The sequence below is a fragment of the Antedon bifida genome, chromosome 11 (assembly GCF_963402885.1).
Source record: "Antedon bifida chromosome 11, ecAntBifi1.1, whole genome shotgun sequence".
NCBI lineage: Eukaryota > Metazoa > Echinodermata > Crinoidea > Comatulida > Antedonidae > Antedon > Antedon bifida.
This window is the reverse complement of record NC_136236.1, coordinates 818,431-845,262: the sequence shown is the minus strand read 5'-3', so window position 1 is coordinate 845,262 and position 26,832 is coordinate 818,431. Positions and strand designations below refer to the sequence as shown.

Below are 26,832 nucleotides of genomic sequence, written 5' to 3'. Positions count from 1 at the left end.
TATGTTGTCTTTCTAAGCCAACTCGAGTAATTATCATCGCAAAATAAATAGTATTTATTGTTTTTTAAAGACAATATTTTGTTGGTAAAGGCCAAGTACCTAACCAATTGTTCATACCTTCTACAACCAGACGAGCATGTGAGCTAAGAATCGTTGATGATCGAGCAGTAACACCACATCGATAACTTCCCTCGTCTTCTTTCTCTACGCCAACGATAACGAGATCATACGTTTTGTCTGCTTCGTTTCTCACTACCCTGTAACGGCCATGTGGAAATACATTAACAGGAATGTCGTCTTTGAACCAGTAGACGTAGCCTTCGACTTCCAGAAAACTGCAAATCATGTTGACGGTGCTGCCAATGGCTGCCGTGACATCCGAGGGCTCCACATCGAAGATCACTGTTGGCGCTTCTGTAAAAGCAAGAGTAAACCAAGATACTTTATTTTTCACTTTAACTTCACAGCCTTGTCGCCGACAGGTCCATGTACTTCTTAGCTTGGGCTGCCTTACACCTTACAAGATTTCTCTCAAGATTTTTATTCTATGCAATTGCTTTTACTTGCCAGATCCATTGAAATTTTGAGTTTTAACTTAGAGGGTTTTTTAAGGAATTTTATTTATGGAAATAGTTATTAATGAAAACACAAGAAAACCAATGAAGTGTACACATAAATGAACCTTTAGAGCTAAACAATCACCTACCATCAACAAGGTATATGTAGCAGTTGACCGGCGGTTCATCAAATCTTCGCAAACTGTCTTGAATCAACGTTCCATCTCGGTAGTTACACATGCTACTTCCGGTTGAAAGTTGTCGTGATTTGTCTTTGTAATCACCGTAATGATCGCACTCGGGCAGGAACTGATCAACGAGGTAAACGCTTACAAGATCTTCGTCGAGCAACGCTAGTTTGTTCATTACCTCGGGGATGTTCTTTTCTATGTGGAGTTGTTGGATTTCGTCGGCTTCGTCGCTGTAACCTGCGCTTCTGATAGCTTCTAATATCATGTTACTCATGGAAGCCACACAGGATGTGTACTCGTCTGTAATACAAAGTTTTAAATACTTAAGAAATCAAGGGGATGTTCATATGACATAATTGCTACACCAATCCACCTTTAAAAGACTCCATGTGCCTCTCCCTTCAATCCAATAACCACCACAATTAACAAATGTACAAGAAACTTACTGCAATCGGGATATTGGTATGGATTTATTCTTCCGTGTATTTCATCCACGCATATACATCTAAAAATTAAAATTAACATCATTATTATTTCAAGGTTAGAAAGAAATTTTATTGGTCCACTTAAAATTGAAATTCATTTTGCTTGGCATAATTAAGACAATAAAACTACAAGAAAAATACATCAAATTGCACAAACTCTACATAGACCAATGATAAAATACGGTTAATAGGCCAATTGTCTTGTCTAAAGTCCAGCATTCATTTTAGGGGATTACGTCACATTATCAAACATCATCCTTACCCCGTTTCTGCAGTGCATGATTGTTTAACAAAATATCCTTCATCATCACATTCTGGTGCTTCTGGGAATGGCGCCACGTTGTAACTTTCAGAAAGAATTGAATCTATCTCTCTCAAGGTTTCTCTTCGACTTTCAAAACACCTAAATAATAAAAATATAAAGTCATAAAACTGCCACTTCATTGTGTTCTTAAGTGAGATTATGTTCTTAAGTGAGACTGTGTTCTTAAGTGAGACTGTGTTCTTAAGTGCATGAGACTGTGTTCTTAAGTGAGATTGTGTTCTTAAGTGACATGGTGTTCTTAAGTGACATGGTGTTCTTAAGTGAGATTGTGTTCTTAAGTGAGATTGTGTTCTTAAGTGAGATTGTGTTCTTAAGTGACATGGTGTTCTTAAGTGACATTTGGTTCTTAAGTGAGACTGGGTTCTTAAGTGAGACTGTGTTCTTAAGTGCATGAGACTGTGTTCTTAAGTGAGATTGTGTTCTTAAGTGACATGGTGTTCTTAAGTGACATGGTGTTCTTAAGTGAGATTGTGTTCTTAAGTGAGATTGTGTTCTTAAGTGAGATTGTGTTCTTAAGTGACATTTGGTTCTTAAGTGACATTTGGTTCTTAAGTGAGACTGGGTTCTTAAGTGAGACTGGGTTCTTTTCAAACCAAACTTACAGAGATGTATTCTGCTAAAGCTACCCCTACCCATCATGTCACATTTTTAAATTTGTATTTGTTGTGTTGTATACAGTATGCCAGATAAGATATGATAAATATACACAATATGAAAATACCTTGGTTCTGCTTCTTGGTCTTTTGCTGGCAATTCTAAAGAACAAAAATTTTAAAAAAAATATCAGATTGTAAAATTCAAATCAATACAACTTTATCATCCCAAACTCTGGGGAAATTCATTTGGTTGTGGTATACAAAGAAAAGCTATGAAAAAGGACACTACCCACTGCCAACATTTTCACAAGATCAATAATAATTTACCGGAAAAAATTAACACAAACCTTCTACAAATTCTGAAATAAAATATCTTACCAACTTTAGGTAAACATGAACACAATCTGCAGTAATCATCTCCTCTTTCGAAACCAAAGAAACAGAATTTGTTACAAATAAACGGCGGACAATCGTCACCAGCCGATGCTTCAAAAATGCTGGATGAATAGTCTAAAAGAAAATAAAATATTAATATTAATTTGCTTCAAATATGTGAACTGAACTTTCAGAAACATTATTAAATTAAATTATAAGTTCAAAATCAAATTTTAAATATATAGTAACAAGCAGCAAGAATATTATGACATAGTCAACCCGTCCAAGCTAAAAAATGTTGTTTGCCAAACTAAACTTTAAATTGAACGTAAAAGTTTTAGGAGAGTTTCCAGTTTCACTTACATCTGACTTCGGAGAGTTGACTGTCTGACTGTAATTTATTTATTTATTTATTTCAACAATATTTTATGAGGGTGGTCCATCCAGCCGAAGCTGATAATTAGGGACCCTCACAAAAATAAAACATGACGAGACAAACATTTATTAATAAAAATATAAAAACTTATTTAAAAAAAAATGTTAAAACAAATATACATTTTGAAAAAAAATGTTAATGACAGTTTGGACTTTATAAATAAATTGATTTAAAATAATTAACATAAAAATGAGATGAAATCTAGCAAATCACAATCACATAAATACATACAGGATATTAATTATATATGAAGCTAATATTGCCAATTCATTAAATATAAATGATGTCAAAATATACAGTATATTAAATATTATTATGTATTATGTTTAATATTGTATAGTACATACAAATGTATTTAAATACAAAAAAGAAAACTAGTGTAGTATTCTGAGTACTGAGTTAATAAATCAATATTGTAGTTTAAACTGATAAGCTTTCCTTAAAGAGAAGTCATAATCGCTTGTAATATACTCAAGCAAAATATATTTGACATGCATTTGTCACAATATTAATAATATTTTTCCTCATCCCCTCTCCCTTAAAGGAGGTGTTAGGTTGATATCATTAATATTGCATACATGTTTGCAATACTCTTTTACCTGAATCATTACATTCACAAACAGAGCAACCACAATTATCGGTTACATAACCAAAATTACATTCTAACGAACAATTAAATGGTTGACATTCTGAGGAAAACAAATATAACCAACAGTACAGAGTAAACAATTACATTATGGAAAACAAACATTAATGTGATGACATCAGTATAACATTAATATAAACATTAATAATTGTATTTCTTTAATTAATGATTTATGAGAGTATGACACAAGTATTTTATTAGTATTGCTGTTAGGGTACTTAAACTAAGTATTGTAACTTACTTGTAAGTGTGGTAGAATGTGAGTCTGGTTGGTAACATTCACAAGTATCACAGCCATTCTCATCTTTTACGTAACCTTGACTACAATAGACTAGCAAACAGTCAGTAAGCGCTGGACAGCCTGGAGCTAAATAAGAAAAAATAAAGAATATCATTCTCCAGAAAATGGTGAAATATTCGCAATTTAAACTAACTATGTGGTGATAATATAATCATGTGGAGATAAATATGAAAAATAAAGAATATCATTCTCTTGTGACATAATTGCAAGGCAATTTTTTCAACTAATTATGTGGCAATAATATTAAAGGATATAAACATTGCATCACCTATAAACCATCCTGCCCTAAAGACAGAACTGGAAAAAATATTGCAGAAAGCATGTTGCAAGACGGAACATGATAAAGATGATGCTTATCAATGTCTGGAATAGTCTAACTAAGGATGTAGTTGCAGCAAAAATGGTGAACTCCTTCAAGACTCGTATTGACAGATGTGGCCCTGCGTTATAAAGGCATTGGCCTAAACTTTTCCAACTTACAGTACACATAAACCTGGTGACGAAGACGAAGACAAACCGCCAAGACAAACAGCCCCTTGGACGGCCATCTTATCAAGTATATGTTGGTCTGAGCCTACATTAGTAGATACTTATTCACATCATTGGTAACGTATAATTGTTAAGACTGAGCTAAACATACCTCCTGTAACGGTGAGCTGAGCAGTAGTGCTGGATTCATAGAAAGGCAGAGATGTGACCCCACAATGGTACTGGCCTTCATCCTCCTTCTGAACATCGTATATCACAAGGTTATAGGTCATCTCAGCATCGTTCCTATCAACGTAGTAGCGACTGTGTGGGTACACATTGACCGGTATTTCAGAGTCTTTCACCCAGTATACGTAGCCTTCTACTTTTGTGAATGTACAGGGTAAAATGATGGTGCTACCAACCTCAGCTGTCATGTCAGATGGTTGTGTATCAAACTCAATTGGTGATGGAACTAAAAATGAGGAAAACAATGACAGTTATACCATGGTGACAATTGTACTATGGTGACAATTATACTTTAGTGACTCTTAAAAATATTTTTATATTGAAAGGAATAATATCATTGTATATTCATATACATTTCAACACCTATTTGAAGAGTCACTAAAATACCAAAGAATGCTAAAATAAATTTGTTAGCAAGCTTGTGGGCTAACTTAAGTATTTACCATTGTATAACTCCCTGCAGTTGATTGGTTCTTCTCCCACAGTTCTCTGTGTTCCTGGAATCAACGTACCGTTTCTATAATTACAGTTTTTACTTCCAGTGGACAGTTGAATGGACGTATCAAGGTAGTTACCGTAACCGTCGCACTCTGCCCAGTACTGATTCACAAGATATTTACTGATACGCTCTTCATCAATGGTTGCCAGGACTTTTACGATGTATGTATCGTTCTTGTTAATCATTCCGTCAATTTCGTCTGCTTCGGTTGTGTAGCCAGCACTTCTTAGCGCTTCAATGATTCTGCCAGTGTAGTCTAACATGCATGGTTTGAACCGATCTGTAATAAGGAAACAAGCAAATATATAAACTGATTATATACAAGATAAATGAAAATGATGGTACAGAAATACTCATAAGCTGTGCACAAGCACCACTAGTTTGGAACCAGCTTCCACTCCACATCCGTCAATGTAAATCTGTTAAGCAATTCAAGTCACTTCTAAAATGTCACCTTCTTGTTGGTCTTTAAGCGCTGTGAGACATCCGTAAATAGCGCTTTATAAAAGTTTATTATTATTATTATAAAAGGCTAAAAGAAGGCTAGAAGATATGCCACACTGCTTTCTTGAGCTTGCGCATTTGTGCCTGGCATGGGCTTGCTATAGATATACATAGTTAATGGTTATGAAAATGCAAAGCACAAAAAGTCTTGGAGCGTTGTGAAAAACAACATCAAAGAAAAGGAAGAGAAAGTTCATGGCAGCGCTCCAACCAAAATATAGGGATACGCCCTCATCGTTGTTTGTTCTTTATAAAGTTAAGCATGATAAGTTAAGCATGTACTAACCACACTCTGGATATTCAAGCTGGGTGGCTGAGCCATATATTTTGTCTACACATACACAACTGAAAAAAAACACAAAGAAAACTAATGAAGGAAGAAAAATTGAAAGAACGGAATGTGAAAGGAAAGATCCTCTATTCATTTTTGTATTGTCTCATTATATATTACCACTTTTTTTATTGTATTGCTTTTACTATTGATAGAAACTAATAAATGTTGAATTATATATAGTCAAGAGTAGAGTAGTCCCGAAGCTCATATGAAATGCTTTCATTAAACAAGACACCAACAAGTCTTACCCCTCTTCTACAGTGCATGACTGCTGGACGAAGTTACCATCTTCATCACAATCTGGTGGTTCTGGGAATGGGCCGACCCTATAATCTGAATTTAGGATTGCATCAACGCTATCCTGCCGCCTCCTCTGTGTCTGTGGACACCTATAAGATAAAACCTTATATGCGTAATGAAAACATAAAAAAAACCCGGTAATACGAGAATGATATTTTGTAGGTCAGATACTTAAAATGCGTCTGGACCGTTCCATTTTGTATTCTTGGACATTTTTTCCGGTTTTGTTTTTACATCTAAAAAAACAAACCTGCCAGCTTCTGCTTGCTTGTATCGTTCTTGTTCTTCAAAGTCTATTTCTAGAATAAAAACAAAAAAATCAAATAATTGCATTTCACACAAAACATTATAATTCATGTCTAACAAAATTAACAAGTAAATATATGGACACGATAATGTCATATCACTACAATGTAGATATGGGATCATGTCACAATTATTCTACTAAGTTACTGCAGATAACTACATTTTGATACTGCAATGGTGTATGATTTTAATTTGGTCAATGATAAGGCAGTCACTGTAATAAACAGTGTGTATGGTTATCAAAAAAAAGGTAGTTAAGCCATTGCATAAACCGGTTTTAAAAAGTATAAACATGTAGTTGCTGCAGTAACGTGTACTAAATAAGCAAAAATCTTACCAACTGCAGGCATACATGAACAAGTTCTGCAGTAATTCATATCTGTCTCGTATCCAAAGAAGCAAAACTTGTCGCAAATAAACGGTGGACATTGTACACCTCCTGAATAGTCTCCATCTTCTATAAAGTAATAACATTGTATTTTAAATTTTTTTTTAAACCATTTTTATACAAATTTTAAACATTTTAAATCTTTACATTTTTTATTTTTAATCTCTTCTTTTATTATTAGTGTAAGAAATCTGTGCAATTTGTTTCTCTGTGTTCTGGACCCCAATGGAAATAAGTATTTTAGTTTTTGGGATATCCTTTTAACTCAAGTCTTACTGTTGTACTGATTTTTTAATTTGTTCATATGTTTTTATTGTATGTATTTGTGTGACTCTGGTTAATAAAGTAAATCAATCAATCAACAATATCATGAATATATAATATAAAGACAAAAACACTGTTGAGACTTATTTTCACATAAATCACTGCAAGGTTTGCTTTATGAAAAAGAATTTTACAAACCGCCTAAGAAAAAACCATGGGCCTAAATGGGCACCTCTTGGTTAAAAAAAATGTTGAAGTGTGTACAATAAATAACACATCATAGTAAAGAAGAAAACATACTTATAATTTCGATTCGTTTATTTTAATGATATAATTTGATCAGATTCAAATAAAATACTTAAATATGATTACAGATTAAGTTTATCTTAAAATAGTTTAGTCCAGACCCATCCCCATATCGACATTTTTAATGCCAATCTTCATCTGTTTCGTTGTGTTTCTTAGTTGTTGTAGTTGTCTTTGTTTCTCTTAACCAGCTGTAAGTGGCGGATTTGTTTCTGCTGTTGTTTTTGGTTTTAAAAATAAAATTTAAAAAAACAATTAAATTGAATGTAATTTGTTATCATTACCTGTAACATTCACTAGATAGTTACATTCGCATGTATTGCATCCATTCTCGTCCTTCAGATAACCATCACTACAATACAATGATGAACATTCCGCAGACAACGATGGACACTCCGGACCTGTAAGAACAACACTCATCATTGGCCAATTGTTCTTATGTAACCTGATGCTGATTGGACGTATTAATCTCACCATCGCCACCCCATGAATTTGTTCAATACAAACATTTTGTGAGAAGCAACATTTTGTTGTACGCTATCCATTCTAATTTTATATTTTCAATGTTTTTTTGTGCATTTGTATCTTTATACCGCCTTAGATAGCTTTATAGTATTTTTATATTTGAATTTCTTAGTTTGGACTGTCAGGCCTGCGGGCTATAGTAATTGAGTTTACTTTTAGTGTCCATAGCTGATGACGAAATTCATTTATCTTGTAAATTTCTGTATATTTTTATGGCTTAATAATAAATGAAAAAAAGACAAAATTGCTGGTACCTTCTTGTTGACGACAAGTACATGTTTCGCAGCCATTGCCATCAATGACGCCTCCAAACTCACAATGTTCAACACATGCATACACAGCACACGCAACAGGTGCATAGCTTGGAGCTAAGACAGAAATAATGTTAGAAGCTCACAGTTAGTAGCCATGCAAATGCAACCTATTCTAAAATACAGTCTAATACATACTAGAGATGACAAAACATACCAAACGTTTATATAACAACACTTTTGGGTATCAAAAAGTTTCTTTTTACTCTCAAACTTTATGTGACAAAACAATGTGATGTACTCATATATGGACACGATGATGTCATATCAATACCATATTTGGGCACATCACACTAGTTTGATAGTGTAGACAGAGCTTTATAATATGACATTAGGAGACATTACATTTTTAATAAAATGTCTTTCTGGACATTAGCTTTATTGATAAATTGATTTGATTTATACATAATACAATGGTACCTTGTTGTTCAACGCATTCACAAGTGTGACAGCCATTTTCATCAACCTTTCTACGTCCAGGACAATGTCCAACACACGTCACTGTTACACACGCTACGTGTCCTACATAAATTATTATGATTAGTCTTATTATAAATGTTAGCAATTAGTCCAACATGTACATACAATTTAAGGTTCAAATTCTAAAAATCTACTGCTACTATTATTCATTCATTCATTTCCCAGAAAGAAATACAATAATACAAAAAGCATAAATTACATAAAAACAAAAACAAGCATAGAAAAACGCAGGACACTATCCTGGCGGATTGTCAAAAAGCAAAAATATCGCTGTAGAAGACTTTCCTGATAGTGCTGGTGGCAAATTATGTTAATGTTTATAACATACCTTCTGTTGGAGGTACTGTTGGGGTGGCACACTGGCATGTTTCACAACCATCAGAATCAAGGACATACCCATTTACACAGTTGAAATCACACTGTACTGGTTGACAGTCTAAGTGAGTAATTCAAATCAAAACCAATTATTAAGGGGGAAAAAAGCAAAATCCAATTTTGTATAAATGATTTAACTTTATGTATATTAATCATATAATTTACACAGTTAAAATCACACTGTACTGGTTGACAGTCTTAAGTGAGTAATTCAAATCAATAAAACCAGTTAATCAAAAATCCAATTATTAAGAAAAAACAAACTCCATTTTGTACAAACATCATACATTTAACTAAAGGGAACATGTCAAAATATTCTACTGTTTTTTTTAATGTAAAAGATTGAAGCAATAAACAGAGTGTATGGTTATCCAATATTAAATAATGCATATAAAGGTTAAAAAAGTAAACAAAATATAGTTAATCCAGCAACTGCAGTAACAAAAAGTTGAAATGATCCCTTATAAGCATATTTGTTTTACGTTTCAATCATTATTCATAAATAATTTTAACATTTTAACCGTTACCCGATATAAACGGTCTTGCTACCGGACCACTACCATATGAATTGGTAGTGCGAATTTTAGCAAAGTACCGGTATGATGTATTGATATCGTTAAGTACATATGATGTGGAAGACATTGGTAGCAACACATCCCATGATTCAGTTGTGTCACGTGATGCAATCTGAAGAATGTACTGAGCATCTGAGCTTCCCCAGTAGATTGGATCCACAGCCTAACAAGACAAAAAAGAAGCAAAATACTGTATATAAGTCTATCTGCTTCTGAATAATTACCAATTCCAAATGACAATTGAAATTGATGATTCAGTATTTAGCAAAAACAATTATTATTAGTCTGTCTACACTATCAAACTAGATAAAAAAGTGTCCAAATATGGTAGTGATATGTCCAAATATGGTAGTGATCATCATGTCCATATATGGGCACATCACATATTTTTGTCACATAAAGTTTGATAGTGTAGACAGAGCTTTAGACCAAATACTTACACTCCATACAATCACTAGTGTGCTGCCAGAGATCCTAGCTTCAACATTTTCAGGATTGCGGCTTGGAAAACCTGGCGCCGTTTCAATTTGATTAGAGGGCAGGCTAGGAGCGGATCGTCCGACATCATTTTCTGCCAACAATCTGAACATGTACTGGTTGCCTGGTAACAGACTTAGGACAGTGCTACTGTATGGACCTGCTACTTCTTCCAGTATTCGCCAACCATACTCCTCGTGTTGCGACATGTACTGGACAATGTATCGGAGGATGGGAGAGTTTCCATCAGAGGAAGATGACCAGGCAAGGGTCACCACCAGATCCTCTTGTTTCTCCACCTTGACAGCAGTTGGAGGGAGTGGTACATCTGGGTGGAATTTGAACAAAATTATCATCAAATATACTTTTTGAGCACAGCATTACTGGAGGACAACTTACTGTTGAGTTGCGTGTCATTTTATTATCACAGTTTAAATAGAATACAGATACTATTAATCACATTAATTTAAATTCTTTATACTATTATAGGTATACATTCTTTGAAAATAAGCATCGATTTTAATATTTATTTTGTAAAATAAATTATGTTATACCTTTCACATACAGGTTGACTGTTACCCTCTCCTGAACACGATCTGTACGTGCCAAGCAGGAATAAGGTCCTTCATCTTCCAGTCGTGCCGACAAGACATTCAGGGTGTTATCGTCATCTACAACAAAATTCTCAACATTTTCTCCAATATTCTGTCCATCGGGTCCTTGCCATACAATGTCTCTAACCTCGGTAGTTGAAAAGCGGATTTGACACATGAAGCTTGTTGATTGGCCGACAACAAGGGTGCGAGATGATGGAAGTACGACCATTTGAATCTTGTCAGAGACTGCATTAAATTAAAAAAAGAAAGTTTAGATTTTGTAACATGTATTCGAAATGTGTCTAAAGCTCTGTCTACACTATCAAACTTTATGTGACAAGAAATGTGATGTGCCCATATATGGACATGATGATGTCATATCACTACCACATTTGGACACATTTTTTTTGTAAACTAGTTATCATCATCTATAAGCTCTGTCTACATTATAAAACTAGTTTGACAAAAAAGTGTGACGTTCCCAAATATGGTAGTGATATGACATCATCGTGTCCATTTTTTGGCACATCACATTTATAAAGATACCTCAAATTTATTGTGCATTGAAATATACAAATAATTTTACCTTCTATGATGATATTGAAATCAATTTGGACTTCAGATTCTCCATTGCCAACTACACAGGTGTACACTCCACCCTCATACACTTCAATGTTACGTATTACCAGATAGCCACCTTCTACAAATTCAAATTTGTAACCAGCAACAATCTAACAGAGAGAAGAATTGTTATTTTAAATTGTTAATTTGTAATCTTGCTTTTTTTACTCCTCATGCTTTTATTGAACTTACTTACTTAGTAGTTTCAAATATTTGGATTTTTAATGTTGTACATGTTGCAAAGAGTATTGAATTGATGCAATAATAGCACCATAGGTTACCAGAAAAAGATGTTGTTTGATCTGCTCATCAATTACTGTAAAAGTAATGTTTGTTGCTTACCTCATCTCCATTTGCTGTCCTCCAAGTAGTTGTGGGAGCAGGAGCACCGTAACCCTCACATCGTAATGCCACATGGCTGCCTTCTGCCACTCTCCATTCCACATTTGAAGTTTCAAGTATTCGTGGAGAAAACTCTAAAATATTAAAATTTAGATTAAACAATTTGTTGAAAGCATTCTCCTGTCAAAGCCGTTAAGAGGATTAGATTAGGATTAACTGATTATTCTTCAATTGGTGAGTTTAAGTATTCACTTGCTGTAACAAAGTACGTTCTTACCTACAACATTGATGGCAACATTGCTCATGATAGTACCAAAGACGTTTGATGCTCTACATGTGTATACTCCACGGTTTTCTACATTGGCTGAAATTATCTGTAGTCTATTGTCCCGGAAACGAACATTGTCTGCAAATTGTAAGAAAGTAAAGATGTGAAAACTTAATATAATGTCAAGAATATTGTCGCAACAAAGATACCAGTGGTCGTATTTACTCTTGGGCTAAGGGAGACACCCTTAAAATAAAAAAAAAAACTCCTATCTAAGTGAATACAATTTAAGGGAAATACTGAAATATTTATTGAGTGGAATACTTAATATTTAAGTGAAATATCTCACTTAAATGTGATTGGTGAATACGGCCACAGGTCCCCTCATTATCGAAGCCACAATTAAATACGCACATGCTGATATATTTGCTCACCAGTGAAAAACATAAAAAATGATGCCACAACCAGGTTTCCCCAACAACTAGCCATAAACTGTACCTAAATTTAGTGTTATAATCGAAGCCTGTAACGTTATACTTACTTGGTAAATAAGAGATAGATAATTGCTGGCCATTGAAAAACCAGTCGTATGAAACATCTGGTACAGCCTCCGCCTCACAGGTCAGTGTAATGTCATTTCCAACAGAAAGAACAACATCCTGCATCTCAACCACCCAAGACGGCTTATCTGAAAAAATTAAATCACGATTTGCTCATTATAATGCTGAATTAATTGTATTTGTGTATTGGATTCTTGTCAAAAATGGGAACACAAGTGATCTTTTTGTCATACCTCAAAACATTAAATATTAGAAAATCAGGATTTTTTCGATTTAATATACACTCATTTGAGATAATTTTCTGCTGAATTCATTCTATCTTTTATATGTATTGGATTTTTGTCAAAACTGGCAACACCAACAAGTTTATACAAGCGATCTTTTGTCATACCTCCAACGATGACGTCAACAAATCCTTCAAACTGATTCCCAACACCGTTCTGAGATGTGCATCTGTATCTGCCGGAGTCTTCATACGCTGCGTTGAACACGGTCATTTTTAATCCACCGTTCGTGAACACAGCTTCTGGTATGGCGCCACCAATCTTGTCCCAAGTCGTTGTAGGAGTTGGGCTTAAAGGATAATGGAAAATATTAAAACCAGATATTTTATAAATAAATGATGTATTAGGTTGTTATATTAATGTACTTTGTATAAAGTACAAAATGATGTCATAGTAGGGCAAACATCTAACAGGTATTAATTGTAGTATTTGTGGATCTGGACTAGCGTAAGCTATTTTGTCATACCCGTGTTACTCTGTTTTGTAGTGAATAAATGTATGACTGAACATAATGCGTTTAAAACTTACAATGCTTGAGGGCTGCACCACAAACTAAACGTGTCACCAGAGGCTGCATAGACAGTGTCCTGAAGAGCAGTTGCAAGCTTTACTTGTCTAGGTGATGTAGGCTCATCATCTGAAAAGATAAGAATTTGAGATTGCAACAATCATTTTCATTCTTATTCTTATTTCTTATTCTTTATTGCCAATCATAAAAACAACAATTAAACAAACAACTACTAAGTGGCAGGAAACACAAAAGGGAACATGTTACTCAACGCTGAAACACACCTGATAAAATGAGGCGATGAACTCGTGAGTAGAGAGCCTTGAAGATGACATCATTGAAGATAGAACATACGTAAACATCAACATCTTCCTCTTTCATGTTGGAAATCACCAGATTATTTTCATTATCTTGGTAGACACGACTGTCGTACACCAATGGGTTATTATAGCGCCCTCTGCTCCAGAATACGCGAGGCGGTGGGTATGAATTCGGCGAGTCACAGTGAAGCTTGGTGAAATTGTTCAACGTGACCTCATGGGTTAGAATAGGCTGAAACGGTACACTATCCATATCTGTAGGAAAAATTTGTTTAAAAATTAAAAAAAAATTCAACAACCTTGAGTAAATCACATAAACAAACAGCGAAATGTTGACCTAACAAATTATGATTAATTTGAAGAATGATAGGCCCCTCCAACAATATCGTTTAGAGAATCTGAAGGTTCTAATATAGATGGCGGTATACCAACTACAAGGTTTCACAATAACGTTTCCAAGCTCCATGGACTGACCCGTGATTCTAAAGCATATGATAATAATGTATAAATAAAAGAAATCAGATACCAACTACAGTATGTGGTCGCTAGCACCTTGAGCACTTTCAGTGGATATGTGCGCTATATATATAAGTTATTATTATTAAACTGTGTCAATGAACCTGCGAAAGCTCAAGTAAAGTTAATAATTTTATATCAGATAATCAGAAAGAAAATTGATCAATAGCATGATATACACTTACATGGAACATGAAGTTCTAATGGAGCCGACTCGGCTGTGCCTGCGTTGTTGCTTGCTACACATTGGTACATCCCATTATCATGGGCATTTCGTTCCTCGATGCGTAGTGTGTTTCCATCAAGATTAACGCCATCAGCTGCCGTAATAGTCACTCCATCCTTCCTCCAACTTATACTATTGAAATAAAAAGGGTTTTAATACGCTGTTACTTCTCTGTTCGGTTAGTGGATTATGATCAATAGTGGTTTTCTTCATGAGAAAAGCTGACTTCATTATTACTTTATTTAAACAACATAAATTGCTTTCAAACCTTCATCTTATACTATTGAAGTATAAAGCTCTGTCTACACTATCAAACTGTATGTGCCCATATATGGACATGATGATGTCATATCACTATCATATTTGGGCACATCACTACAATATTTGGGCACATTACACTTTTTTTGTCAAACTAGTTTGATAGTGTAGACAGAGCTTAACCTCCTGATTAAGGTTATGATATGCTGTTACTTCTCTGCTTGGTTAGTGGATTATGATCAACATTGGGGGTTTGTCAATAAAGAAATGAAGAGTTGATGAAAAAAGCATGATTTTTTTAATTGCTTTCAAACCTTGGTTCATCAGTCCCTTCTGCTTCACAACGAAGTTCCAGTTCTTTTCCTACTGATCTTGTTCTGGAGACCTTTGAAATACGTGGTGGAATTGGAACTTAAAGAAAAAAACAAATCAAGCATAAATTAAGCAGTTCTTAAAAGTTGAACATTTTATTTCCAATATTCAACTGGATAATTATTTCTCATTTCACTTCTTGGACACATGATTGTATACATTGTTAAACCTTTTTCAAGAGAGTAGAGCCAAACATCAGTGGGGTCAAAGATCTTTTACGTTGCAGCCTCAAGTGTATGGAACAGTTTACCAGCAACAGTTGCTCCACTAGTCGGAACAGTTTTAAACCAACATGAAGGCGTCGCTATTCATTGATGTTAATGCACAAAGCGCCATGTGCTCCACATGGGTGGGTGGGGGACACCAGCGCTAAGTTTTCATTTATTATCAATAGTTTCTCTAGTAATTGGTGTAAACTGGTTATTAAAGATTCACATTAAGTTTTACAAATGTTATTGATGTTTATATCGTTTTACCTTCTTCTATATAGTTACATCGACAAGTACTGCAACCATTTGGGTCTAAAATATACCCTATAGGTCCACAGTCAATTTTACACGTCCGTGGCTCACAAACAGGTACCTCTATAAAATTGATAATAAATCAATGCATTATGACTGTGTTTACATAGGTATGCATGTCAGTTTTATTTTGAATATAATGAGTATGTTGGATAGGAATTAAATATCTATCTAGAGCTAGAAAAGCAAAATAAAAACTCATTTTATAACAATTTATTAAAAGAGATTTTCAACTTTACACAGAGGAAAGAGACATACAATTATATAAAAAATAAATCTAAACTTACGGAATGGATTAAAGCATTCACAAATGTCACAACCTGTCTCTGAATCTTCGACGAAGCCAAATCCGCAAGAAAGATCACAATTGATTGGAGGACAAGTTGGTGCTAAAAAAAAGAACCAATCAAGATTTATTAATACACCAAGTCAAACATTTCTCAATGGATTGCGTAATTGACCAATCAAATGACAGCGTTACTAACCTGGTGGGAGGTTGCATGAACATATTTCACACCCATTTGAATCCACTTGGTTGCCATGCTCACAGAAGATTGTACACACAAATGGTGGACATGCTGGCTCTAAAAAATAGACATTGTGATCAACTTTTTATTTTTTGAAACAAAATCATATTTTGTTTCAAATAACATACAAGTATTGCTACCAACAGAATGTTTGTTGACTAAATGTATTTTTAGTCGCGTGGACGCGACTCTATAGTTCACTTCTGGTTCGGTCTGTCTGTCGGTCTGTCTGTCTGTCTGTCTGTCGGTCCGGTATCACTATGCGTTTTATCGCTTTCTGAACTTATCTTGATATCAGTTTAATCTTGCTATGTCAATTTTTCACAGAATATTCCTTATGGCCAGGAATCGATGTGGTTATGTTTTCACGATGCGCAATAAAAAATTACGCGGTCTACGCACGATTTAACGAAATCACGTTTGTAATCATATCTTCACAACCATGAATCACAATTAAATAAAATTTGGTACTCATAAATTTCAGGGCATAAATCATCATATGGCAATACAATTACGTGCGTAGCGCATGTAACGCATGCGTACGCGCGCTTAAAATTTTCAAAATTTTTTTTCGATGAAATAAGAGTACGTTTCAGGCAATTTTAAGCGTTTACAAAATTGCCATGACTGCGCAGATTTTTGCGCGCGCACTGCGTGTTAAATGTTATTGCGCACTCTTTTTGCCCGATTTCTGTTTTCTTGACTTACTTAACTCGAAATTACGTTATACGAGCACGTCAAAAGTGACAGGCTACGCACGTGTAAATTAAAAAAATATAAATGTTTTTAAACATTTCAACATTTTTAAACATGTTCAGTAATTTCGGTCAGTATAGTTCACTATGTCGGTCTGTCTGTCGGTCCGGTATCACTATGCATTGTAGCACGCGACTTAATGGCTGTTGGCCTTGTTCTTACCTGGAGGAGCATTGCAAGCACAAATTTCACAACCATTTTCATCAACCTGGTTTCCATACTTGCAGAATATTAAACAGAGAAATGGTGGACAAGTTGGTTCTAAAAAAAAAAATATATATTTAAAACAAATAGTATCAAACAGAATAAAATGGTTAAAAAGTTAAATAATTTGTTTCAAAAATTTTACCTGGTGGTGGGTTACAAGCACAAATTTCACACCCATTCTCATCAACCTGGTTGCCATGATCACAGTAGATAAAACACACAAATGGTGGACATGTTGGTTCTGAAAAAAATAATATATTTAAAACAAATAGTATCAAACAGAATAAAATGGTTAAAAAGGTAAATAATTTGTTTCAAAAATGTTACCTGGTGGTGGATTACAAGCACAAATTTCACACCCATTCTCATCAACCTGGTTGCCATGATCACAGTAGATAAAACACACAAATGGTGGACAAGTTGGTTCTAAAAAAAAATATATATATTTAAAACAAATAGTATCAAACAGAATAAAATGGTTAAAAAGTTAAATAATTTGTTTCAAACATTTTACCTGGTGGTGGGTTACAAGCACAAATTTCACACCCATTCTCATCAACCTGGTTGCCATGATCACAGTAGATAAAACACACAAATGGTGGACATGTTGGTTCTGAAAAAAATAATATATTTAAAACAAATAGTATCAAACAGAATAAAATGGTTAAAAAGGTAAATAATTTGTTTCAAAAATGTTACCTGGTGGTGGATTACAAGCACAAATTTCACACCCATCCTCATCAACCTGGTTGCCATGATCACAGTAGATAAAACACACAAATGGTGGACATGTTGGTTCTAAAAAATAATATATTTAAAACAAATAGTATAATAGAATTTGAGAAATGCAGAATAAAAGGTTTAAAAAACATAATTTTTTTTTAATAGTTTACCTGGTGGTGGGTTACAGTCACAAATTTCACACCCATTCTCATCAACTTGGTTGCCATGCTCACAGTAGATAAAACACACAAATGGTGGACATGTTGGTTCTAAAAATAAATATTTAAAACAAATAGTATCAAATAGAATTTGAGACATGCAGAATAAAATGGTTAAAAGAAGTAAATAGTTTCAAATATTTTACCTGGTGGTGGGTTACAGTCACAAATTTCACACCCATTCTCATCAACTTGGTTGCCATGCTCACAGTAGATAAAACACACAAATGGTGGACATGTTGGTTCTAAAAAAATAAATATTGAAAACAAATAGTATAATAGAATTTGAGATATACAGAATAGGATGGTTAAAAAAGTAAATAATTTGTTTAAAATATTTTACCTGGTGGTGGGTTACAGTCACAAATTTCACACCCATTCTCATCAACTTGGTTGCCATGCTTACAGTAGATAAAACACACAAATGGTGGACATGTTGGTTCTGAAAAAAATAATATATTTAAAACAAATAGTATCAAACAGAATAAAATGGTTAAAAAGGTAAATAATTTGTTTAACATATTTTACCTGGTGGTGGGTTACAAGCACAAATTTCACACCCATTCTCATCAACCTGGTTGCCATGATCACAGTAGATGAAACACACAAATGGTGGACATGTTGGTTCTAAAAAAACATATTTAAATCAAATTATATAAAACAGAATTTAATTGCATAAAATAGATTTAATCTGATAAAAAAAAAAAATAATTTGTTTAAAATATTTTACCTGGTGGTGGGTTACATTCACAAATTTCACACCCATTCTCATCAACTTGGTTGCCATGCTCACAGTAGATGAAACACACAAATGGTGGACATGTTGGTTCTGAAAAAATAACATATTTAAAACAAATAGTATCAAATAGAATTTGAGACATACAAAATAACATTAAAAACATACATAACTTCCTAATATTTTACCTGGTGGTGGAGGTTTACATTGACAAGTTTCACATCCATTCTCATCAGCTTCATGGCCATATATACAGTAGATTAAACAGGTACCAGGAAGTAAGCATGTTGGGTCTATCAATATAAAGATGCAATTTAGTATTTCACACAAAATAATTGTGGGATTTAAAGTCCCGTATCACAATAAACCAACACAATTAAAATATTTTACCTGGTGGTGGGTTACAGTCACAAATTTCGCACCCATTCTCATCAACCTGGTTGCCATGCTCACATAAATTAGAACATATAATTGGTGAACATGTTGATGGAACTGAAAGATATAATATAGCAAGATTATGATTGGCCAACCTACACTGTAATATTCAACTGATGTCAAAGGTTATCAGATGAGATAACAATAAGGTTCTTACCTTCTGATTGTTCTTTACATTTACATGCGTAACAATCACCATCATCAAAATCATAACCAAATTCACAGGTTCTTTTAAATTTACAGATGGCAGTAAAACCAGAACACGGAGCAGCTGCAAAACAAAAATAAAAAATTGGTTTTAATCCATCTACTACTTTTTTTTATATCATATTTTGCAAAAAATCAAGTATTCAGTAAATTACAATGTTTGAGTGTGCAACAATATTTGCATCTATAAAACAATTCCCAACTATTTTCACTTATTTATATTTAAGTTGTGACCTGCCCAACAGGTAACAGGCCTGTGAAACGAACTAAGCCTAAAGCTCTATCTACACTATTAAACTTTATGTGACAAATAAATGTGATGTGTCCATATATGGACATGATGATGTCATATCACTACCATATTTGGGCACATCACATTTTTGTCAAAATAGGTTGATAGTGTAGACAGAGCTTTAGAGTTCCTTATCATTCCTTATGTATAAGCTTGAATGTCAAAACAAAAGATGAAGCGTTGTGGCCTGGTACGATGTTACAAAACATAAAAGTGAATTTTACTTAATTTTTTGTTTGACCATAGAGATATTATAGTGAACTATAATATCTCTATGGTTTGACTCAATAATGTCAATAAATTTACCTTTACACGAAGGTGGTGTCCCCGATGCAGGGCCAAGCGGTTCGCCTGTTACTGTGTCGACACAGATACAGCTGCAAAAAATATACAATAAACATTACAATATGCTCATTGGTCATTGTATATTAAATAGAAAAGTTATTGAATGATTAATCAAATGCTTTAATAGATAACTTATACAGTTGGGCGGCTTGGGCCATTCTATTCACTGTCAAGGGGTGTTCTAGTAATAGCAACAAATATGTAGATACAGCTTATACAGTTCACTTAGGCCATCCCATTCACTGTCAAGGGGTGTTCTAGTAATAGCAACATATATGTAGATACAGCTTATACAGTTCACTTAGGCCATTCCATTCACTGTCAATGTTTCAATGGTTGTTCTAGTAATAGCAACATGTATGTAGGTACCAGCTAAACACTCTGGTAGTTACTTAGTTACATATAGTTACTTACTTTCCGAGTGGAGGGCACTGCATTGGTTCATAATCGCCATTCTCGTCACAAGCGGGAGAGAATCCACCACCAGCATTATCACGTGCAATTAAACATCTAAAATAGAGTTTGAATTATAGAGTCAACTCTCCCAATACTGGACTCTTGAAAACTGGAAACTCCCCCAATACCAAACTTTTCTTAAAGTCCAAACAGTCCCAAATTCATTTTTACCATTAAAAATACATTCCAAATACCAGAATTTCTGGAAAACCAGACATATTTGGCCAGCCCAAAGGTGTCCGGTATTGGGAGAGTTGACTGTATATAAATAAAAAACTAATAAACAACAATTTATCAAAAAAAGAATTGTTGTGCTAAATATGGCATCTAAATATACTGACGGAATGAGTACTTTACTGATAGACCACAAACAAAATTAAATTATTTTCCAACCGTTTTCCTGCACTTGGTGTAATATCATCTACTTCTGTAACTTCATCTGCTTTTTGGGTTGCAACAACCGCAATATCTACTGAAAAAAAAGAGGTTAACAGTTACCATCGCTTTAATGTCAAGCTGATTTTGTGTTGGAAAAAAATAATATCAAACAGCGGGAGGTGGTGTATTACCTTTTTCAGTGACTGGTACAGCTTCTTTTTCAATTGTTGCTGTCACTTCATCTGCTTCTCGGGTTGGAACGACCGCAATATCTACTGAAAAAAGAGATTAATGTTGGTTGAACTGCAAGATATATTTTAGCAGGATTATGATTGGCCAACCTACACTGAAATATTCAACTGATGTTAAAGGTTATCAGATGAGATAACAATAAGGTTCCTACCTTCTGGTTGTTCTTTACATTTACATGCATAGCAATCACCATCATCAAAATCATAACCAAACTCACAGGTTCTTTGAAATATACAGATGACGTAAAAACCAGCACACAGAGCAGCTGCGAATAAAAATAACATTAATGTAACTTTAAATGTCAAGTTGATTCCTTTGTTCCTTTGAAACAAAATAATATCATACAGCCCAGGTCTGGTTATTTATGTAGTGATATATTACCTTGTTCTTCAGTGACTTGTTCAACTTCTTTTTGAATCGTTGCTGTTACTTCATCTGCTTCTTGAGTTGGAACGTCTACCAAAAAAGAGCATCAAAAAGTTAGCAACTGCTGTGATTGTATGAATACTGGATTATAAGTTTTACAGTACTATGTGCTACTAATTTCCAGCTTCTATCAATAAAACATTTGACATTCTACGACCTAGACATATTGTGTCACTGGTCATTGCCTGAACTCCGCCAAAACTGTTAAGTTAAGAAATGTCCTAGCATGCGTACAATTATTTTACTTGGATGGAATATATGAATGGAATAGATGGATGGAATAGGTGGATGGAATAGATGGATGGAATAGACAGATGGTGTACTTATGCGCAAGTGTTTCTGAATTTAGTATGTTATAATAATGAGGCATGATGATAACAATATGATTACCTGGTAGACATTCACAAGTAAAACAGCCATTGTCATCTTTAGCATATCCAGCTAGGCATGAACCGTAACATACTCTGGTACCACAATCCTCGGGTTCTAACATAAAAAAAGGAAATCAGAGATTTTTAACGTAGTGCATGTTGCATTTCCGTGGATAACCTGAACTCGTCATGATGTTAACAATATGATTACCTGGTAGGCATTCACAAGTAAAACAGCCTCTGTCATCTTTAGCATATCCAGCTAGGCATGAACCATAACATACTCTGATACCACAATCCTCGGGTTCTTACATTTAAAAAAAATAAATCGGAGCAAATACATTAAAAAGATTATTTTTTTACAATTACAAAAAAACAGCACACATTTGGTTATTTCTGTAATGGTTTCCTACCTTCTACAGTGACTGATTCATATCTCTCTTCAGTTACGATTTCAAATTCAGCTCCTGAAGATGAAACTCCTTTAGTCCCTGGGGTTGGAACAACTTCATCGTCTTCTACAAATAAACAGCCAGACATTGATCAATTTAAAATTAATGTGATTCAGGGGGTAGCTTTTAGGGTGCGCACAAACCGCTTTTGAAAGATATAAATGGAACACATCTGATTTTTAAACATACCTGGCAGACAATCACAAGTAGGGCAAACATGTAATTTATTTAAGATCGTACTAAATGAGACTTACCTTCCACTGTAACTTGATCCGTAGGTTGAGTGACCTCTTCAACTGGTATCTTGGTAGGAGCTGTTAAAATATTAAATGTTGCCTTTATTTAGCATTCTTTTAGTAGTTTTTTTCTTATTCATACAAAAATAACTTACTTTAATTTAATGTTGTCTTTTAGAAAAGTAACAAAATTGTAAAAGTACCTGGTAAGCATTGGCATGTGTAACAGCCACGGTCATCTAGGATGTAACCGTCAGTACATATTCCATAACAAATAACAACACCACAATCAGTATCTGAAAGCATATACAAATATGATCATTACACACTGTGAAACATTAAATCAGCTTCCATGCACTTTTTGTCAATTATTTTTACTTTACCTCCGTCTACTTCTCCAGCTATTTCAGTTACCATTTCAACCTCAAAATCCGTAACAGTCGCACCATCATCTTTTGAAAGTTAATGAAGAAAATAATCATCTAATTTAATGTCATTCGTATTCTGCCTTATTACACATTACTATCAAAACTGTATATGGCTTTGAAAAATAGTACTACAGTGTGTAGCAGTACTATAGTTGTGCTGGAGAAGTATTTTAGTTGTGCTATAGCAGTACAAGCAGAGCTATAGCTGTGCTGTAGCAGTACTATACTATAGCTGTGCTTTAGCAGTACTAGCTGTGCTGTATCAGTACTATAGCTGTGTTGTAGCAGCACCGTTGCTTGCTGTTCCTGTAACAATGTTGTAACATTGTTGTAACAGTGTTGTAACATTGTTCTAACAGTGTTCTAACAGTGTGGTATTGTTGTAACAGTGTTGTAACATTGTTGTAACAGTGTTCAACAGTGTGGTATTGTTGTAAAAGTATTGTAACATTGTTGTAACAGTGTTCTAACATTGTTGTAACAGTGTGGTATTATTGTAACAGTGTTGTAACAGTGTTGTAACATTGTTGTAACATTGTTGTAACAGTGTTGTAACATTGTTGTAACATTGTTGTAACAGTGTTCTAACAGTGTGGTATTGTTGTAACACTGTTGTAACAGTGTTGTAACATTGTTGTAACATTGTTGTAACAGTGTTCTAACAGTGTGGTATTGTTGTAACAGTGTTGTAACACTGTTGTAACAGTGTTGTAACATTGTTGTAACAGTGTTCTAACAGTGTGGTATTGTTGTAACAGTGTTGTAACAGTGTTGTAACATTGTTGTAACAGTGTGGTATTGTTGTAACAGTATTGTAACATTTTCATAACATTGTTGTAACATTGTTGTAATAGTGTTATAACAGTGTTGTAACATTGTTGTAATAGTACTGTAACAGTGTGGTAACAGTGTGGTAATAGTGTTGTTGGTGCTACACTGCTTAATTAAAAAGTGAATGTGCTTACCAGGCAAACAGTCACAAGTTACACAATCATTTTCATCTGTAGCGTAGCCATTTGAACATTCAGCGTAACAAACAATCGAGCCACATTTGCCTATAAAAAAAATAATATGCAGATATTTATAACACGCAATTAACCAACATAACCAAAGGTTCTGTACACAAATAAACGATTTGAAGATTTGAAAACATAAAAGAAACCTCAATCAGTAATTGTTAATCTACCAATCTACCAAATTTGGCATGTGAGTGGATAGAGAAAAAATGTTGAGTTTTTAATTTGTTAAACATTAAAAATCTTCACCTACCGTCTTCTGTTACTGGTTCCAAAGTGGCACCTTCAACAACAAAGACAAAAAATAAGATATTGAATAAGTTATGTAATAAACTGTATACAGGTTGAAGTTTAGGTATTTAAGAGCTTGTAAGTTCAGCATGCAAAGTTCATCATGCAACATGCTGGCAATTACCACTTCACTCAATCAGTTTAAAGTCTATTTCAAAATGGAGTACTCGGTTACCTGGGAGACAGTTACAGGTATAACAGCCATTATCATCAATTTCATATACACCTGGGCAGAATCCATAACACACACGAATACCACATTCAGATGATTCTAAATAAATAAGATTAAATAGATTATGTAAAAATCAGGGTTAAGACCCAAATGTTAATTAAAATCTTGTTTTAAATAATTATTTCCATTATATTTGGTAGTAGTGCGTAAGCAAGGTTATTTTTCCACAAAAGAGTAAAAACTCATTATGAGATGTGCTAGAATCCCTCCTCAATCCGTCTTTTGGTTACAGGCTTGATATTGATAGCTTAAGTGATTGCTTATTAATACCTGACACAGTAACTGGTATGCCATCCGATTTTGCTGTTGGCACTACATCAACTTTAGGAATAACAACAACTAAAAAAGAACAACAAAAGAAAAAGCTAAATTTAAACCTTGTTCGGAGCGGTATGATTTTTTTGTGAAATCAATTGGTATTATTATTTCGATTCATAACTAAAGACCATAATACACAATGATAAGAAATCAGTAGACTTACGAACTCCACTAGCTGGTGATGGAATAGGTGGATGGAATAGATGGATGGAATAGACAGATGGTGTACTTATGCGCAAGTGTTTCTGAATTTAGTATGTTATAATAATGAGGCATGATGATAACAATATGATTACCTGGTAGACATTCACAAGTAAAACAGCCATTGTCATCTTTAGCATATCCAGCTAGGCATGAACCGTAACATACTCTGGTACCACAATCCTCGGGTTCTAACATAAAAAAAGGAAATCAGAGATTTTTAACGTAGTGCATGTTGCATTTCCGTGGATAACCTGAACTCGTCATGATGTTAACAATATGATTACCTGGTAGGCATTCACAAGTAAAACAGCCTCTGTCATCTTTAGCATATCCAGCTAGGCATGAACCATAACATACTCTGATACCACAATCCTCGGGTTCTTACATTTAAAAAAAATAAATCGGAGCAAATACATTAAAAAGATTATTTTTTTACAATTACAAAAAAACAGCACACATTTGGTTATTTCTGTAATGGTTTCCTACCTTCTACAGTGACTGATTCATATCTCTCTTCAGTTACGATTTCAAATTCAGCTCCTGAAGATGAAACTCCTTTAGTCCCTGGGGTTGGAACAACTTCATCGTCTTCTACAAATAAACAGCCAGACATTGATCAATTTAAAATTAATGTGATTCAGGGGGTAGCTTTTAGGGTGCGCACTACCCGCTTTTGAAAGATATAAATGGAACACATCTGATTTTTAAACATACCTGGCAGACAATCACAAGTAGGGCAAACATGTAATTTATTTAAGATCGTACTAAATGAGACTTACCTTCCACTGTAACTTGATCCGTAGGTTGAGTGACCTCTTCAACTGGTATCTTGGTAGGAGCTGTTAAAATATTAAATGTTGCCTTTATTTAGCATTCTTTTAGTAGTTTTTTTCTTATTCATACAAAAATAACTTACTTTAATTTAATGTTGTCTTTTAGAAAAGTAACAAAATTGTAAAAGTACCTGGTAAGCATTGGCATGTGTAACAGCCACGGTCATCTAGGAGGTAACCGTCAGTACATATTCCATAACAAATAACAACACCACAATCAGTATCTGAAAGCATATACAAATATGATCATTACACACTGTGAAACATTAAATCAGCTTCCATGCACTTTTTGTCAATTATTTTTACTTTACCTCCGTCTACTTCTCCAGCTATTTCAGTTACCATTTCAACCTCAAAATCCGTAACAGTCGCACCATCATCTTTTGAAAGTTAATGAAGAAAATAATCATCTAATTTAATGTCATTCGTATTCTGCCTTATTACACATTACTATCAAAACTGTATATGGCTTTGAAAAATAGTACTACAGTGTGTAGCAGTACTATAGTTGTGCTGGAGAAGTATTTTAGTTGTGCTATAGCAGTACAAGCAGAGCTATAGCTGTGCTGTAGCAGTACTATACTATAGCTGTGCTTTAGCAGTACTAGCTGTGCTGTATCAGTACTATAGCTGTGTTGTAGCAGCACCGTTGCTTGCTGTTGCTGTAACAATGTTGTAACATTGTTGTAACAGTGTTGTAACATTGTTCTAACAGTGTGGTATTGTTGTAACAGTATTGTAACATTGTTGTAACAGTGTTCTAACATTGTTGTAACAGTGTGGTATTATTGTAACAGTGTTGTAACATTGTTGTAACATTGTTGTAAC

General features: G+C 34.2%; 1 protein-coding gene across 1 annotated transcript in view; it reads right to left on the bottom strand.

The window, feature by feature from the left end:
• The window catches only part of LOC144856161 (uncharacterized), a 56,872-nt gene that overhangs the window by 14,448 nt on the left and 15,592 nt on the right, over positions 1 to 26,832 (bottom strand). Inside the window, exons 24-89 of the mRNA XM_078714119.1 lie at positions 26,316 to 26,384; positions 26,136 to 26,228; positions 25,951 to 26,010; positions 25,658 to 25,762; positions 25,456 to 25,551; positions 25,264 to 25,359; positions 24,920 to 24,988; positions 24,593 to 24,688; positions 24,380 to 24,409; positions 24,076 to 24,165; positions 23,066 to 23,134; positions 22,886 to 22,978; positions 22,701 to 22,760; positions 22,408 to 22,512; positions 22,206 to 22,301; positions 22,014 to 22,109; positions 21,137 to 21,217; positions 20,961 to 21,039; positions 20,526 to 20,621; positions 20,073 to 20,143; positions 19,425 to 19,538; positions 19,223 to 19,324; positions 19,021 to 19,125; positions 18,827 to 18,925; positions 18,625 to 18,723; positions 18,440 to 18,538; positions 18,243 to 18,341; positions 18,049 to 18,147; positions 17,855 to 17,953; positions 17,670 to 17,768; positions 17,483 to 17,581; positions 17,298 to 17,396; positions 17,111 to 17,209; positions 16,151 to 16,249; positions 15,953 to 16,054; positions 15,621 to 15,728; positions 15,087 to 15,183; positions 14,474 to 14,646; positions 13,737 to 14,027; positions 13,473 to 13,581; positions 13,052 to 13,233; positions 12,642 to 12,788; positions 12,110 to 12,238; positions 11,833 to 11,966; positions 11,456 to 11,600; positions 10,828 to 11,115; positions 10,237 to 10,601; positions 9,749 to 9,959; positions 9,175 to 9,282; positions 8,787 to 8,888; positions 8,310 to 8,423; positions 7,815 to 7,931; positions 6,910 to 7,029; positions 6,517 to 6,565; positions 6,215 to 6,355; positions 5,919 to 5,977; positions 5,073 to 5,408; positions 4,553 to 4,855; positions 3,853 to 3,978; positions 3,565 to 3,654; positions 2,533 to 2,664; positions 2,280 to 2,313; positions 1,496 to 1,636; positions 1,195 to 1,253; positions 707 to 1,048; positions 118 to 414 (exon numbers count right to left, since the gene is read on the bottom strand). Coding sequence (XP_078570245.1) covers positions 118 to 414; positions 707 to 1,048; positions 1,195 to 1,253; positions 1,496 to 1,636; positions 2,280 to 2,313; positions 2,533 to 2,664; positions 3,565 to 3,654; positions 3,853 to 3,978; positions 4,553 to 4,855; positions 5,073 to 5,408; positions 5,919 to 5,977; positions 6,215 to 6,355; positions 6,517 to 6,565; positions 6,910 to 7,029; positions 7,815 to 7,931; positions 8,310 to 8,423; positions 8,787 to 8,888; positions 9,175 to 9,282; positions 9,749 to 9,959; positions 10,237 to 10,601; positions 10,828 to 11,115; positions 11,456 to 11,600; positions 11,833 to 11,966; positions 12,110 to 12,238; positions 12,642 to 12,788; positions 13,052 to 13,233; positions 13,473 to 13,581; positions 13,737 to 14,027; positions 14,474 to 14,646; positions 15,087 to 15,183; positions 15,621 to 15,728; positions 15,953 to 16,054; positions 16,151 to 16,249; positions 17,111 to 17,209; positions 17,298 to 17,396; positions 17,483 to 17,581; positions 17,670 to 17,768; positions 17,855 to 17,953; positions 18,049 to 18,147; positions 18,243 to 18,341; positions 18,440 to 18,538; positions 18,625 to 18,723; positions 18,827 to 18,925; positions 19,021 to 19,125; positions 19,223 to 19,324; positions 19,425 to 19,538; positions 20,073 to 20,143; positions 20,526 to 20,621; positions 20,961 to 21,039; positions 21,137 to 21,217; positions 22,014 to 22,109; positions 22,206 to 22,301; positions 22,408 to 22,512; positions 22,701 to 22,760; positions 22,886 to 22,978; positions 23,066 to 23,134; positions 24,076 to 24,165; positions 24,380 to 24,409; positions 24,593 to 24,688; positions 24,920 to 24,988; positions 25,264 to 25,359; positions 25,456 to 25,551; positions 25,658 to 25,762; positions 25,951 to 26,010; positions 26,136 to 26,228; positions 26,316 to 26,384 — 8,211 coding nt within the window. The remainder of the gene's footprint in view (positions 1 to 117; positions 415 to 706; positions 1,049 to 1,194; positions 1,254 to 1,495; positions 1,637 to 2,279; positions 2,314 to 2,532; positions 2,665 to 3,564; positions 3,655 to 3,852; positions 3,979 to 4,552; positions 4,856 to 5,072; positions 5,409 to 5,918; positions 5,978 to 6,214; positions 6,356 to 6,516; positions 6,566 to 6,909; positions 7,030 to 7,814; positions 7,932 to 8,309; positions 8,424 to 8,786; positions 8,889 to 9,174; positions 9,283 to 9,748; positions 9,960 to 10,236; positions 10,602 to 10,827; positions 11,116 to 11,455; positions 11,601 to 11,832; positions 11,967 to 12,109; positions 12,239 to 12,641; positions 12,789 to 13,051; positions 13,234 to 13,472; positions 13,582 to 13,736; positions 14,028 to 14,473; positions 14,647 to 15,086; positions 15,184 to 15,620; positions 15,729 to 15,952; positions 16,055 to 16,150; positions 16,250 to 17,110; positions 17,210 to 17,297; positions 17,397 to 17,482; positions 17,582 to 17,669; positions 17,769 to 17,854; positions 17,954 to 18,048; positions 18,148 to 18,242; positions 18,342 to 18,439; positions 18,539 to 18,624; positions 18,724 to 18,826; positions 18,926 to 19,020; positions 19,126 to 19,222; positions 19,325 to 19,424; positions 19,539 to 20,072; positions 20,144 to 20,525; positions 20,622 to 20,960; positions 21,040 to 21,136; positions 21,218 to 22,013; positions 22,110 to 22,205; positions 22,302 to 22,407; positions 22,513 to 22,700; positions 22,761 to 22,885; positions 22,979 to 23,065; positions 23,135 to 24,075; positions 24,166 to 24,379; positions 24,410 to 24,592; positions 24,689 to 24,919; positions 24,989 to 25,263; positions 25,360 to 25,455; positions 25,552 to 25,657; positions 25,763 to 25,950; positions 26,011 to 26,135; positions 26,229 to 26,315; positions 26,385 to 26,832) is intronic.